General features: G+C 35.3%; 1 protein-coding gene across 12 annotated transcripts in view; it reads left to right on the top strand.

Moving 5' to 3' along the window:
- LOC114265292 (disease resistance protein SUMM2) overlaps window positions 1–15150 on the top strand; it is a 52969-nt gene extending 37819 nt beyond the window's left edge. For 4 of the 12 annotated variants that reach the window (XR_014335976.1, XR_014335974.1, XR_014335973.1 and 1 more), the window contains 6 exons: window positions 625–1014; window positions 4189–4575; window positions 6294–7016; window positions 7166–7244; window positions 14066–14151; window positions 14800–15150. Coding sequence is in view for 4 of the 12 variants with exons in the window: in XM_082879275.1 (XP_082735401.1) it covers window positions 625–1014; window positions 4189–4575; window positions 6294–7016; window positions 7166–7237 (1572 nt within the window). In the remaining 8 variants the exon portion in view is untranslated. Of the gene's footprint in view, window positions 1–624; window positions 1015–4188; window positions 4576–6293; window positions 7017–7165; window positions 7245–12213; window positions 13221–14065; window positions 14152–14799 lie in introns of those variants that run through there. The other 8 variants (XR_014335977.1, XR_014335979.1, XR_014335978.1 and 5 more) reach the window with 8 other exon arrangements.
- Window positions 15151–16068: the final 918 nt, after the last annotated feature.

Genomic DNA, 16068 nt, shown 5'->3' with positions numbered 1-16068 from the left:
TGGAACTAAGTTCGAGCCGAACTCAGAAAATTGATGATAAGTTTCAAAATAACTTCAATTTTAACTTATTTATATAATGAGTCGTTCTTAAAATAATTTTAATGTGCCCAACATAAGTGGAGTTCAAATAACTTCATTTATTTTACCATCTAACTTAAATAGATATGTCAAGAAAATGAATGTTAAATTAAATAAGAAATTATCAATATAAAAATAATCAAGGCACGTGGTGAATTTTTAAAATAAAATTTTCTTCTTTTTCATAGGTCTAATACTCAAATCAACAACATAATTTACCTGATCTAGAAAATAACCAATAAAATTATGGAACACAAATTATTAAAGGAAAATAGATAAATAATGATGAAAGATGGAAAACAATGTGAAGAGCGGACAACAAAAGGTGCTTTAGTTAATAATTAGATACTCTAAATATTTGAGAAGAATATGGAGATATGCAATTATCAATTTGCTTGCATGTTGCTCTTCATTTGCACATAGCCACAAGTACAAAAGCTCATACATGATTAGAGCATGCATGTTAAAAGTGTTGCAATTATCAATTGTTGTTTATCCACAATTTTGTAATAGTCACTAACCTAAAGTATTGTAACTACTTTACAGGTTGCTTTCCCAGTCTTGGATTATTTGGAAATTCAGAAATTGCCCAACATAGTAGAGATATGGGACAAGCAATTACTCATAGCTTCAGAAAAAGAATCAAAGTCCTTCTGCCAACTGAAAAATATGACGGTTTCTGATTGTGAGAAATTGGTGCATGTGGTTCAGTTCAATATGCTCCCACGACTACAAAATCTAAACATATTCAAGGTAGATAACTGTCCAAAGGTGGAAGCGATAGTCTCAGAGAAAGAAAAAGAAGAAGGAACCACCAAAAATGATATTATCGTGTTATCTCAATTAACGAAACTTACTCTTCAGAATTTGATGAGCCTTAAAAGTTTTTACAACTGGTCTACAAGATTTGAAGCACAACCCTTGTTCAACAACCAGGTTTGATTTTCCTAATTTATTTTATTACCCTTAGCCATGGAAAAGCGTGCACACAAAAAAAAAATTAAAATTCTTATTCAATTACAATTTTAAATTTGAAGTTTATTTGAATATTTTCTTTCTATCCAAATTCAAATAAAAGGAAAATAATTTCAAGATCGATATATATTACGAGCCTACGATATTTAAAAAAATTACAATATTGCCCCACAAAATATGTATGGATTCTAAATTTAACACTACATTTTTATTTTGAATATGAATGTTAATATGATTTTTTTTATTAAAATTATGTCCAAAATTGTAATTCATCTAATCTTGACTTGGAGTTGATTAAAAATATTTTAATATTGAATATCATATTTCATTTTTTTACTTTTGACTGATATGATTTCATTTTGTTTTACAATCCAAAATCGTTCCCTTACAACCTTTTTAAATTTAGATTGCGATTTCCTGATCATCAATCCTAAATTGCCTTCCTTTGGAATTACGCCTTTGGATTTTAGGGATTGGTATTGTTATTCAAGGCCAAAAATTAGACCTACTTTTTAAGCCCAATGATGTGACAATCAATTAGAATATTTGAAGTAGCACACTGTGTGTGTGTGTGTATGTCTCTCTCTCTCTCTCTTATTTATTTATTTTTTTCCTGATCATCAACCAATCATATTAGTTACACATCATTAGGTTTAGAAAATATGTCTAGAAAGTGGGCTTCTATATCATTTTGCTTTAGGGAAATAATAACAATTTGTGCATGATTCCTGGTTGTAATTTTTTTTTTTTTTGGGTGAATATTCCTAGTTGTAATATTTGAATATGGAAAAAACACTATTATAATTTCTTCACATAGTAATACTACGGACCCAGGTATAAAAATCTAGAAATTACCTATAATTTCACAAGAATGGCTCAGATTTATTTCATATGCGGACCCCACACATCATCAATTCAATCTCCATTACACATACTCATTTCTGAATAAATCCCGAGTCCCAAATTCTAGGACCCTAACTTTTTTATTCTTCTAAAGCCTCAAAAATATTGAGCAACCCTTATTTAGAGGAGGTCACAGATCAACTCCCACAATCTCACCATTATGAAAATGTTACTTGCCCCTGCCCAACATCTTACGAAACTTCTTGGAAGTTTAGTCCCAACCATTGATCCAATTTAAAAACTGCATTAATTGATGGTTATGTATGCTAGCTTGAGTTGTTACTAGCAATTAATCTATAACAGCTTAAAGCTCAATCAATTTTACTTTAGTGCTATATTTATTAGGGGTCAATCTTGATATATCAATGTGAAGAACACAAAAGCTAAACACATAATAGAATACAGATATCTCACACGGGGTGAGGTCTCAAGGATGGATCTAGGGAGGTGCAGAGGAAGGCGATTGCACCTCTCAAAAGTTTGAAAAATATCATATATTCTGCTAGAATATTTAAAGTAATTAAAATAATAAGGATTTATTTCTCCAAACATATTTTTGTACCACCATAGTGATAATCCTAGATTCATCCTCGAACATATATAAGAAGTCCACCTGGTGAATTTTTTAAATAATCAGGGCACGTGGTAAATTTTTAAAATAAAATTTTCTTCTTTTTCATAGGTTTAATACTCAAATCAACAACATAATTTACCTTACCTAACAAATAACCAATAAAATTATGGAACACAAATTATTAAAGGAAAATAGATAAATAATGATGAAAGATGGAAAACAATGTGAAGAGCGGACAACAAAAGGTGCTTTAGTTAATAATTAGATACTCTAAATATTTGAGAAGAATATGGAGATATGCAATTATCAATTGCTTGCATGTTGCTCTTCATTTGCACATAGCCACAAGTACAAAAGCTCATACATGATTAGAGCATGCCTTAAGGTATCTGATATATATAGGTTCACTAATTAGCTTTTGGGCCCTCAGCTCAAAATTTGCAAGTTTTTTTGGAATAAGAGTATTCCCCCAAAGTTCAATTTTTTGGTTGGTTGGTTAACTTGGAGGAATAGAGTTAAAACAGGGGATCTTTTACAAAATATCGATGTCCTTCATAGCAGTGCTTCTATCTTATGTGCCTTTTGCAAAACTGGAAATGAATCTGCCACTCATGTCCTCTTACATTGTCCTTTTTCATGGAAAGTATGGTCTGATTTGCTGCTATGGTGGTGGTGTTTTTGGGTGGTGCCAAGGTCTATTGATTGTTTATTTCATTGGTGGTTAGGTTGGAATCATAAGAAATTGGTTAGGAGATTGTGGAGGGCCTTACCTTCTATTGTTCTGTGGTCCATTTGGAAGTTAAGAAATGATTGTATATTTAATGGAGTGCAGCCTTGTGGGTCTGAGTTATGTGAGCTTATGAAGTGACATTTGCTCTGTGGATTAAAGCTTCTGCAAAGGGGTTCATGTACTTTGTCTTGGATTTAATCAACAATCTAGATCAGATTGAGGACTGCAGTCGAGGGATATTAGGTGGTTTGGTAACTTGGTCTGCCACCACTTGGTTTGCTATTATCTGGTTAGTTTTCTGCTGTGATCTGCTTTGTTATCTGCTGGTTTCTGTTGCCTCATGTTGTCCACCATGGTGAGCTGCTTAGCTATTTTGAGGTCTGCTGGGGAGGTTGTTATGAGGTATTGGGTGGCATTTTGGAGTTGTTGATATAGATGTTGTTTTGCTGTTTGCTGTTTGTTGTTTGCTGATTGGGCGACACCTGCTTCAGTTGACTGAGTTTTGTATTGCACGAAGATTCTTTTGGTCACTTCTGGGCTACTAGTTCTGTTGTATTTGTATCAGTGCTGTCATACTTGCTAATTCTGGTTTAGTGTTGTCGGTGTATCTGTTGGTCCCTCACCAACAGATTCTTGGTTGGTGCCTTCATATGTGCTGTCATATGATGGCCTTTGTATTTGTATGGGCTGCTTAATGCCAACATTGTTGGGATTGGGCGGTTTCACTATGATGGCCTTTGCATCACCCCCCCACCCCACCTTTATTGATGTCTACCTTCTTTTTTGTAAGGTTTTCTCTCATCAAATTTGTGTTGATAAAAAAAAAATGATTAGAGCATGCATGTTGAAAGTGTTGCATTTGTCAATTGTTGCTTATCCACAATTTTGTAACAGTCACTAACCTAAAGTGTTGTAAACTACTTTTCAGGTTGCTTTCCCAGTCTTGGAGTATTTGAAAATTCAAAAATTGCCTACTATAATAGAGATATGGGACAAGCAATTACTCATAGCTTTAGAAAAAGAATCAAAGTCCTTCTGCCAACTGAAAGATATGATAGTTTCTGATTGTGAGAAATTGGTGCATGTGGTTCAGTTCAATATGCTCCCACGACTGCAAAATCTGAACATATTCAAGGTAGATAATTGTCCAAAGGTCGAAGTGATAGTCTCAGAGAAAGAAAAAGAAGGAACCACCAATAATGACATCATCGTGTTCTCTCAATTAACAACTCTTGATCTTTATGATTTGGTGAGCCTTAAAAGTTTCTACAACTGGCCTACAAGATCTGAAGCACAACCCTTGTTCAACCACCAGGTTTGATTTTCCCAATTTATTTTATTATCCTTGGCCATTGGAAAGCGTGCACACACACACAAAAAATAAATTCCTTTTCAATTACAATTTTAAATTTGAAGCTTATTTGAATATTCTCTTTCTATCCAAATCCAAATAAAAGTAAAATAATTTCAAGGTGGATATGCTAGGGGCTTATGATGGAAATTACAATATTAACCAAACAAAAATATGTATGAATTCTAAATTTAACACTATGTTTTTATTTTGAATATGAATCATAATATGATTTTATTTGACTAAAATTATGTCCAAAATTGTAATTTGCCTAATCTTGATTTGGAGTTCATTAAAAAAATATTTAAATATTGGTTGTCATATTTTGTTTTTTTGGTTTTGACTGATATGATTTTATTCTGTTTCACAATCTAAAATTATTCCCTCATAACCACTTTAAATTTAGATTGCAATTTCCCGATCATCAATCCTCAATTGCCTTCCTTTGGAATTAAGCCTCTTGGGTTTTAGGAAATTATATCAATTTCTACATGATTCCTAGTTGTAATATTTGAATATGGAAAAATCACTATTATAATTTCTTCTAAAACCTCAAAAATATTAAGCAATCCCTATTATAGGAGGTCACAGATCAACTCCCACAACCTTACCATTATGAAAATGTTAACTTGCCCCTACCCAAAACATCTTAGGAAACTTCTTGGAAGTTCAATCCCAACCATTGATCCAATTTTAAAACTACATTAATTGATGGACTATGCATGCTAGCTGGAGTTGTTACTAGCAATTAACGAATTACAACTTAAAGCTCAATGTTCTCCACTTTAGTGCTATATTTATTAGGGGCCAATCTTGCTATATCAATGTCAAGAACACAAAAACTAACAGAAATTATTTAATGTTCTAGGAGACAAAAGGTTGAGTGTTAATTTGTAAATGGAATAAAGCAATCATCCAAAAACTAAACACATAATGAAATATAGATATCATATAACGGGTGAGATCCTAACGATGGATTTAGGGGGTGTGGAGGGAGGCGACCTCACCCAAAAAATTTAGAAAATATCATATATTATGTTAGAAAATTTAAAATAATAAGGATTTACACCTCCAAATATATGTGAGATCTACCTTTTATGAGATATGTGTATCTCATTTTTTGTTTTGTTTAGTCAAGCCTTCACGCCATGTTATGTGGCAACTTTGTCTAGCATAAATTAAAAAATTGTAATTCAAACGTGTGATCGAGGTTTGATCCCAAGACTTTGAGTTTCATTAAGAACAATCTTACCACTTAGGTAACATACATATTGTGATATTAAATTCTTTATTATTTATTTTTTTCTTACTTATCTGAATTGCACACGCATTGCGTGTGTCACTTGCCAATCATTATTTACATGATTTATCATTTCTAATAAACAAATCTGTACATACATATATATATATACATATATATATTTATTTATTTTGAACATTTGGATATAAATTTAGAAAGACTGAGGGAAATAAAAAAAAAAAATAATTTATATTTTATTGACATTGCTCTTACATTTTTTTTTCAAAAAATCTTTACTTAAATTTATAATCCGTACATAAAATAAAATTTTGGCTCATCAATATGAGAAACATGTCTCATCAATCATCATTGACGTTGAATTTCAATATACAAGCCTACTTCATTTTGTTATTAAGCAAGATGCCAAAATGAATCTTTGCAGGTTTCTTTTCCAAGGCTGGAGACACTAATTCTCAATAATTGTGTAAACTCAAAGGAGATACATCCTTGGAATGTTCAAGTTGGCAAAATAAGTTTAAAATTCTTGGACGTAGCGAATCTGAACAAATTAATTGTGAGAAATTGTAGTGAGGTGGCAGAGGTTTTTCAACTTGAGGAGCTAAATGTTGGAGAAGGACAACATGTTAGGCCATTAATTGAAGTAAGAATGATGGAATTGGATGCGTTACCTCAGTTGACATGTTTGTGGAACAAGGATCCCCATGGAATTCTGGGCCTTCAAATCCTACAATACCTAACAATTAAGAAATGTTCCCTCTTGAGAAATCTATTCACATGTTCCACAGCCATGGCTCTTCAACAACTTAAAGTACTTTATTTGGAGTCTTGTCCGGTGATGGAAGAAGTTATTGCAGCAACAAAGGATGGGCTCAAGGAAGTGATTGATGATGTGATTGAATTCCCAAAGTTGGAGTGGCTAATATTGAAAGATCTACCAAACCTCAACAGTTTCTGTAATGCGAAATATAATTTTAATTTGCCATCATTGCAAAGAGTTGTTTTGAAGAGGTGTTCGAATATGCACAACTTTACTTTTGGACAAGTACGCATGTCACAGATATTTGTAAGTACAAATGGCAATGATGGCCTTCAAATAGAAGATCTCAATAAGTATTTAAAGGAACGACTTCTTTTGAAAGGAGAGGTAGACTTTCTTTTTCAACTTGATCTACGATTAATTATTTTTGTCAGTTGATGAAATCTTTTATCTTTGAATATTTACCAGAGACTACTCAACTGGAGTGCTTCATATGTATTTTTTGTTTATATGTATTTTACTTTCTTTTCTTTTAGGAATGTGTAACCGTGGATGAAAATGATCACGGCTGTGACGAAGTACGGTTCTCCTACCTTGAACGGCTATAGGAGTAAAGTAAGTTGATCATCCTTTATTATTAATATATATGTATAAATTTCATAATATTTATAGGAAAATTTTATAATAAACACGTTAAACATCCAGTTATGATTTATCAGCTGAATATAATAAGTTGATCCTCCTTTATCAAAAAATAAAAAATAAAACAAAAGGCAAATTACGACGGTGGTCCCTATGTTTTACTTCTTGTGTCATTTTGGTCTCTACACTTTCAATTAGCTCAATTTTAATTCCTAATTTTAGATTTTATTTTAATTTGTCCAATTAATAATATTGTTAGTTTTTTTAAAGAAAATTATCACTAAATTGATTGAGGTTAACTAATTGAGTTGAATAAGTTTATAATTTTACCCTTAAAAATATGGCACGTGACACGTACATGCTTATTTTTTACAAAAAAAAATGCTAAGAGTTGTAATCAATTGGATCAAATTGAAACAAAATCATAAATTCAGGGTCAAAATCAAGCGAATTGAAAGTACAAAGACTAAAATGACACAAGGGGTAAAGTACAGGGACTACTGTCATAATTTGTCCAAAATATATAGAGAGAGTAATGCTACCATATACAAGTTATTTCATTTGTGAGTTTGATTGACATAACTCAATAGTATGAGAATCATAATAAATAATAATAATAATAATTTGAGTTATAACTAAACATCACATGAGGTATAACCAAACAACTCTTGAATCATAACAAAAATGATCTCATAACCAATATCACAATGTGTCATAATTAACAACACAAGCAGGCATAACCAAAGACGCAAAAGTGTAAACCAAAGCATAGAATTTCCCTATATTGTATATATACATATCTCATAATATTTATAAGGGAATTCTATATAACACTTTAAAAAATGATGTATTATATGCTTGACTTTTTGTAGTCTTTAGTTATAACTCATTTAGTTATAATTACTTATAGATGTTATTTTGGTTATAATCGAAGAAATCTTTGATAATACCTCAAGTGATATTTGATTATGATGCATTTTGGTGTTGGTTATAACTTGTAATGCTGGCTATAATTTAGTTATAACTTACTGTAATTATTATTTGGGTTTAACCGGAGAATTTATTGGTTATATCTAAAGTGAGATTTAACTATGATTTATTACGGTCCTTCTGCTTATGACTGAAAGTTTATATTAAAATCACAAACAATATCTTAACTTTTTTTTGAGGACGAAACAACATATGCTATCAATTAATCTGCAAAAATGTTTTCTTACATCAGTTGTGAGGTAGTGAGCAGATTGAATGACCTCTCTGTCTACCTTTCTAGAGCAACAGAGTCAAAACCTCTACTACAATGCATAATATCACTTAAAATAGATTGCATGTGGTACACTCCAAAATAGGAATATGTATTGTAGAAGTTCTTTTCATTTGGCATGTTTGGTACAACTGGTAAGCTAAAAGTTGAAAAAAAAAAAAAAACACCCCCTGTAGACACCCCATTTTCGACCGACCTTAAGACTCAGCCGTTATCGATTGAGCGCTCGGTGATAGTGCATATTGTGCTCGTTTTGAGTTTTCGGAGTTTTGGTTGAGAGCCTTGCCTCCGGGCCTTTGAACTCTTTGTGCTTTGGCTCGGTTTGTGGACCAAGCCTTGTTTCTGTTCCTTGGAGGGAGGGAGAGGTCTTGTAGACCACTTTTCGTGGTCGTAGGTCACTTTTCCCGTTTAGAGACTAGTTTCCGGTTTTCAGAGCCTTCGGCCGCGCGCCTCGTCTCGGGACCGCTTAACGTTCTCCGTTTGGTGTGGTTTTTGAACCACACCTTGTTTCCTTGGCCTAGAGGGCCACTGTGGTTTGGGAGATCACTTTTGTGGTCGTAAACCACTTTTGGTGCTTGTCAGCTAGTTTTCGAGGCTCCCGACTGCGCGCTTTGCCTCTCGAACTTTCGTCTTGCATCTGTTTTGGTTTGTTTTTGGTACAAACCTTGTTTTCCTTGTTTGGAAGGTGGTACAAGGGTGGGAGACCAGTTTCTCTCCCTGCAAACCATTTTTCTTCCTGCCAGCCAGTTTTCTGGTCTGACAACTGGTCTCCATGATCTTTGGACCATCAAAAGTGGTCGGCCACCACACCATTTGCTTGTTTTCATGCTACTAACCATCTCCCACCATGGCCGACTAGTTGTCTTCTTGGGAGACCACTTAAAGTGGTCGGCCGACCACTTTAAGTGGTCGGCTGCTTTTTGTCACCCTTTTGGAGATATTTTTGGCCAGCTGACACAGCTAGAGAGCACAAGAACCATCCTCCATGCACGTGTATGGAGGGATGGCCTTGAGCCTTAGCTTCTTGAAGAAGCTTGTGCTTTTGCTCTCTATAAGAGGGAGGCTCCCCCTCCCTCCTCTAGGTTCAGCTTTTGGTGTTAGGGAGTGATACATATAGCTTTGTCTCTATATCTCTCTCTTTGCTCCATTTTTGTGCCTTAAAGTACCCTTTTGTCATACTTTAACACATAAACACACACTCAAACACCATCCCTTTGTTGCTGAGGTTCTTAGGAGCTGGTTTTGGAGTTTTTGGTTTGGTTTAAGCTTGAAAAAGTTGCTGGAGTTGAAGTTTTGAAGGTGGTCTTCAAGGGTGAGCCTCTAACTCCTTAAACCCCCATTTTTGCTTAAGCTTTTAGCCTTACTTGCATGCTATTTTAAGCTTAACTCTTAACTACAAAAAGTTCTGAATTTTGGTGCTTAAGATCTTTGTTTAAGGTCACTTTTGTGTTTGGGATTGTTTACCCCCTCTTAGGCCTTGTTTGGCCTTGCTTTTGTGCCTTCTTTGTGAGCTTTTGGGATCACCATGTTTTGGCCCCTCTGACCACTAAAATCCAGAGGAATTTTAGTGGTAGGGGTGGTGTTTTGAGGTCCCAAAAAGGAGAGGGTCATCCCCTCTCCTTGTGTCTTCAATACTTGCTTTGAATGCCTTATGTGTGCGCATGTTTGTTAAGTTTATGTTGGCCATATCTTAGCATATATTTGGGTTTATTTTGCTGTGGCATACCACTGTTTTTACTTGGTTTGGTCACTCCATGCATGCATAATACACTTGTAGTGTAAATCACACAAACTAGTCTTGTATGCTTCATGAAGTAGCATGTCATTCTAGCTTGTTTTGTTTCCATTTCAGCATGTTTTTGGTGATGTTTTGCCATGTCATACCTCTGTTAGGGTTTGGTTTGGTCACCTCTTGCATGCCTCATGCACTTGTAGTGCAATTCCATGAAATAGCCTAACATGCATCATGCTCTAACATGTCATTCTAGCATGCTTTTGGCTTAACTTCAAGAAGTTTTTGTCCATGTTTTAGCATGCTCTAGCTCTAATTTTGGTTGTTTTGGTCATGCATGACTGGCTTTGTATAGCCATGGTTCAATCTAGCTTGTTAGCTTTGTGTACCGAGTCCACTAGCATGCATTACTTGGCCTATTTGAATGATTTGGCATCATTTATTATGTGATTTCAATCCATGTTTCATGCTCATGCACTTGCATTTATCACTCATTCAATGCATTGGAGGGTTTGCCTCCTTTATGCCTTAACATGAGCCATTGCGTATGCCTTCATGCCTTAGCTTGCAAACCATCATTTCAATGTGTTTTTGGGGTTATTTTTCCATAATATAACTCTGATTTTTATTGGTTAAGTCATCCCATGCTTGGTCTTAATAGGTGTAGTGTAATCCACCTTATTTGCCTTGTATGCATTGTGCCTTATGCCCTTCATGTCAACTTGTTTTGGCTTCCTTCCATGCATGTTTTAGTATCGTTTTGACATGTTCTAGGACTATTTTGGGTTTCCTTTGCCATATCCTTCATGTTTTGTATAGCTATAGTGCAATTGGCCTTGCTAGCTTTGTGTTTTGGTGACTCATGCATGCTGTCTTTGAGCTATTTAGATGATTTGACATCATTTAATACTTCATTTTAGAGAATGTATCATTGCCATGTTCCCACTTCATTCATTCTTTAAGTGTCTTTGAGTGTTGTGCATTGTTGCCTAGTTTGTGGCATAGCATGTATGCCATCTTGCCTAGGCCTTTGAGCCCCTAACTTAGCATGTTTTGGTCCATGTTTTGACCTACTTGAGCTCTGTTTATGGTTGGTTCACGCATTTGTGCCATGTATTGCATGCCTCCTTTGTAGTCCTCTTTATTAGCTTTCATGCTTTAGAACCTTTGCATGCTTTACTTGCTTTGTTTGAATGATTTGGCATCATTTCTTACTTAATTTCAGTGCACTTAGTGTTGCTACACTTCCACTTTTGTCACTCTTTGAGCACTCTTGAGAGTTGTGCTCTTAGGTCTAATTGGTGAGCCAATTGGCATGCATGCTTGTATATGCTTTCATGTCTTAGTTTTGATGCATTATGGCCACTGATTTGGGCATGACTGAGGTCTACCCTTTTTGGTTTAAGTCCATTTAGCATGTTCATTTGCATATTGTTTAGCATGCTTAGGTTACTTTGCATTGAATATGCATGTCCCTAACATTGATAAGTTGCCCTTGCTGCATTGCATTGTGCATGCATGCATTAACATTGTTCGCATGTCATTAGCCTTGTTAGGTTGTTCATGTTTGCATGCTTGTCCCTTGCATATTTGCATGCTTAAGTCATATTGCATATTTGCTTGCTTGCGTTGCATTGCATTTTTGCATATTCCATGTTACATAGCATTGTGCATGCCATGTTATATGTTGCATTGTGTTTGGAATAAGTGTTAGTCCAAACACGGGAAACGAGGGACGTTTCATACTTAAAGTGATGAAACGTGCCTCAATTCTCGGTCGCCGACGCTTTTGATCATACATGATAGAGTTTTAGGCCTTATGTGTTTACTTGTGCATTCATTTTCATATTGAATTGTGCAACTTTGCCTCTAGGCCATTATGCATCGAGATGCGCGATTAGTGGCCCGAGGGTCGAGAACCACACTTACTTGAGCTTATGAAATGATAGGGAGGGTGGTTGTGCACACATACCTTGCAAATACATTGCCATGCCCTTTCTTGCTCTCTGTTGCAGCAAAGTGGATAAATGTAGCAACAACTGGTCGGCCAGCCAGAAAAACTAGCTGGCCGACCTCTTTTTCTGGTTTGCAGTAGCAAAAAGTGGTCGGTAGGTGGCTGCAAACACCAACAACTAGTTGGCCACCCTCCCACAGGTCCCCAAGATGTGTTAGAAGCTATCTGGAGCTTGGTGCAAGATCCTGAGTACAGTTGCAAACAGAGGCAAATCGAGGCATCGTGACGGATTTCCGAACGAGGCAACCAGGCATGCATGAATTCTTCTCGCCTCGAGGCTCCTGTTTTTATTGCTTTCCTTAGCTGCCATGCTTAGATAGCTAGTTTACGCTTTGGTTTGTACCTAATTAGTTAATGCGTTAACTATTCATTTGTTTTGTAATAGTTAGTTAACTAGGGTTAGTTAATTAGCTTATTCGTTGTGTAGTAATTAGTTTAATTAGCTTAGATTAGCTAGTTAGCTTCTTATTCGGACTCTCCCTCGAGAGGGCCAACTGTTGTAATAAGCGTGCGTGTGTGTGATGCATATCTTCCAACCCCCATTTCTATCTCCCTTTTACTTAACTGCTTACGATGGTTAGTTTTAGGGCATATTTCATTTAGCATACCTTATGCTTGCATGTGTGCATCCATTTATCTGTATTGTATGCACCGGGCTCGGCGCATCATACTAACTGCATTGTATTTCAATACCTATTTGAATACATGTATCAAGTTGCATTTCATATGCCATCTTAGGATAGCCGAGCCTATCTTAGTTACATTTTCGTATGTGTTGGATTAGCCATTTTAACATGAACTAGGACCATGCATGATTTCTAACTAGTTCTTTGTTTTGGCTCGGAGTACACTGTGAGTGTTTACGCTTTAGCATACTGCATGTGTGTTATCGACTGCCATGAAAGCATGCTTGCCATGAGACTAATTGCTTATTTGATATAACTGCCTGAATGCCTGTGGGTGAAGGTTGGATTACTTGAATTGGAACAATTCATTAAAATCCCTGATTTAGCCTACTTACGAGTAGCAAACTCCAAACCATTTTCAAACGAATATGCAATGTTTTGTTCCAAATTAGGCGATCTAGTCTATACTTGTTTGTTGTGCGCATCACGTAGTCAGATTAGCTAATTAACCGGAATAGGAGCACATGTATTTTCAAAAACAAAATATCATGCTTAGTACAGGCCGATCTTTGATCGGGCGAGCGGGGGTGCTCATTGCATGGCCTTCCCCTCTCGTACCCAAGTTCCCGAGCCGAGGCAACTTTGGTGATGACAGACACGTGGTCTTAGGCACGAGTCAGGGTTTCCTAAATTTTCCCAAAATAAAACATTTAGGTGGCGACTCTGTATTTGGAAAAGCAGTCAATGTTTGGCACTTCGTTATAAAAATCAGTTTTCCATAAATGATTTGTCGGATTTGGACTCTTTGGTGATTTATCAGTCTTGCATTGCACTTTGCAAGATTAGATTCAGAACCGTGACATTGAGTCCGAACTGTGGTAGCTCAGAACAAAACGAGATTCGCGCCCCATTCGAGAGCGCGGATTTCGGAGAGTTCCCCATCTCCTTAATAGTCTTCTTTTGTTTTTAGTTTATTTAAATTATTTCAGTTATGTAATACATAAATAAAGGTTCACTAAATAATCAAATACATTTTAAAAATATATATATATATATATATATATTGTAAATAACTCAAATAATCTATACCAAATACCCTATTATAAAATTGCTAAATTCCTGACACTAACAACTTTTTAATGTATATTTTTATATATCTAGACAGGTAATTGATAGAATCATTGGCAGCCAGCAAACCTTTTCCGTATTAGGACACTCTCTGTTACCTTGGTGCAACTTGAGTTCAGGTTAACTCTGTTACTGTAGGCTATGTGAAAAAATCATGAATTTGTGGAGGGATTGTGGATTCAAATAATTAAAAAAATGAAAAAAAAAGAGAGAAGAAAATGAAGTAAAATAAACAAAATTTATTTAATCTTTTGTTTTTTGTTTTTTCTCTTGATAAATATGCAATGTAGAAATTAATCATTTCAATCATAACATAAAGTAAAAAAAAAAAAAAAACACATAACACAAGATATACATGATACGTTCTAGTCCTCTCCCTTCATAAAAAAAAAAAACTCTTGACAATAAATCTGAACATACAGTAAAAAAACAATAGATACCTCACAACAAAATTCAAAATCCAAACATAATGTTAAGATTTGAGTCCCTTTATTAAAAATTTCTTGAAAAAGAAAACTAATCAAAAGGTACCTGTACATATTAATTCAATAAGAGAAATCATTTGAATTTTTATTTTACTCTTCACAAATCGCATCTCAAATGCAAAATCTAAAAGTCCATATTAAAATTAAAAAATTTTGAATTTTGTTTTCTTAAATGATTAAATTCAAAATGCTTTTTGTAATTATAAAATCTCCATGCATCTTCCAATAATTTTTTTTGTATATTTTGTCTTACTTTGACTCCATCAATATTTTGGTGTGCAGTTATATATGATCGAGTTCAAGTTGCTGAGATTGGAGTATGCTGGATTACCCTCCTACAGTCAATGGCAAACTTATTGTTTCTTCCAATAAGTTAAAAAGCAAAAAAATAAAAATAAATTGCAAAACTATTTAGCTACCTATAGCTGTATAAGAAATGATATGTGTGTGTGTGTGTGTGTGTGAGTGTGTGTGTGTGTGTGTGTGTGAGTGAATATGTGCGATGTAATGTCATAATACTCTCTCTTGCTGATGAGATAGAATTTGTATGATTTTGGAGGCTAGGTGTGCTGATTATGTGGGATATACAATTGCATGGTATTTTATTTATTTCTTTCTTTTTGTTGGGATTTTATTATTATTTTTTTATCAACAAAAAAACACAAGCTATTTTGTTGGGATTTCATAATCATAATTCTATTGAAAGAAACATGGATGAACATGTTTTATAATTAGGCTGGGTAAACTAGCTAGGCCAGGGAGAAATATCATCAATCCATGTTAGCTGAGACTCAACATGGAGATTGGTAACAAATTTATCCATAAAAAAAATACTTGCATAAAAAAAGATCTTAGTATAGCGATCCCGGGTTTACCCTTGTTGTACAGTGATCCGGACATGTGTCCGTGGATGTTGGTAGTTGATTATTATCTTAGTTGCATCCTTTTTACTTTGTATTTGAGTTATAGGATGTGTTGGGCAGGTTTGTTTCAGGTTGGTTGAGTTTAGAAACCAAAACTAGTTGCCCAGATTTTGGCCTGTCCGCTCGAGCGGGGGTTTTGGCGCTCGAGCGGGGAATACACCCATCCAGTATTTCCTGTGCAGTGTTGGACGCTCGAGCGTGGGATTGACCGCTCGAGCGGGAGTGTTGTGTGTGACGCTCGAGCGGGGGAGTTGGCGCTCGAGCGGAGACCTGGTTCTGTAAAAGTTCTGGGAGTGTGTATCCGGCGCTCGAGCTGGAGTTTAGTCACTCGAGCGGGAGTCTGTGAGTGACGCTCGAGCGGGAGTTTGGACGCTCGAGCGGGGCGACTTTTATATAAATCCGAGATCCGACTTTTGGATCACTTTTTCACTTTCTCTTCTCTCTCCTACTTTTTCAAAAACTCCATTGTTGAGCCTCTCTCTCTAGATACTACCTTCTCTCTAGGTTTTGATCTAGTAGGAGTGATTTGCTCATCTTTGGCCTTTATAAAAAGGGTGTTGATCGTCGAGGGCTTTGTTTTAATCTGAAAATTTCGGGATTTGGAGCATTTTGGTTTTGGTCTTCATCT

Source organism: Camellia sinensis, chromosome 7, assembly GCF_055761805.1.
Source record: "Camellia sinensis isolate YWXY chromosome 7, ASM5576180v1, whole genome shotgun sequence".
NCBI lineage: Eukaryota > Viridiplantae > Streptophyta > Magnoliopsida > Ericales > Theaceae > Camellia > Camellia sinensis.
This window is presented reverse-complemented; position numbering and strand designations above follow the sequence as displayed.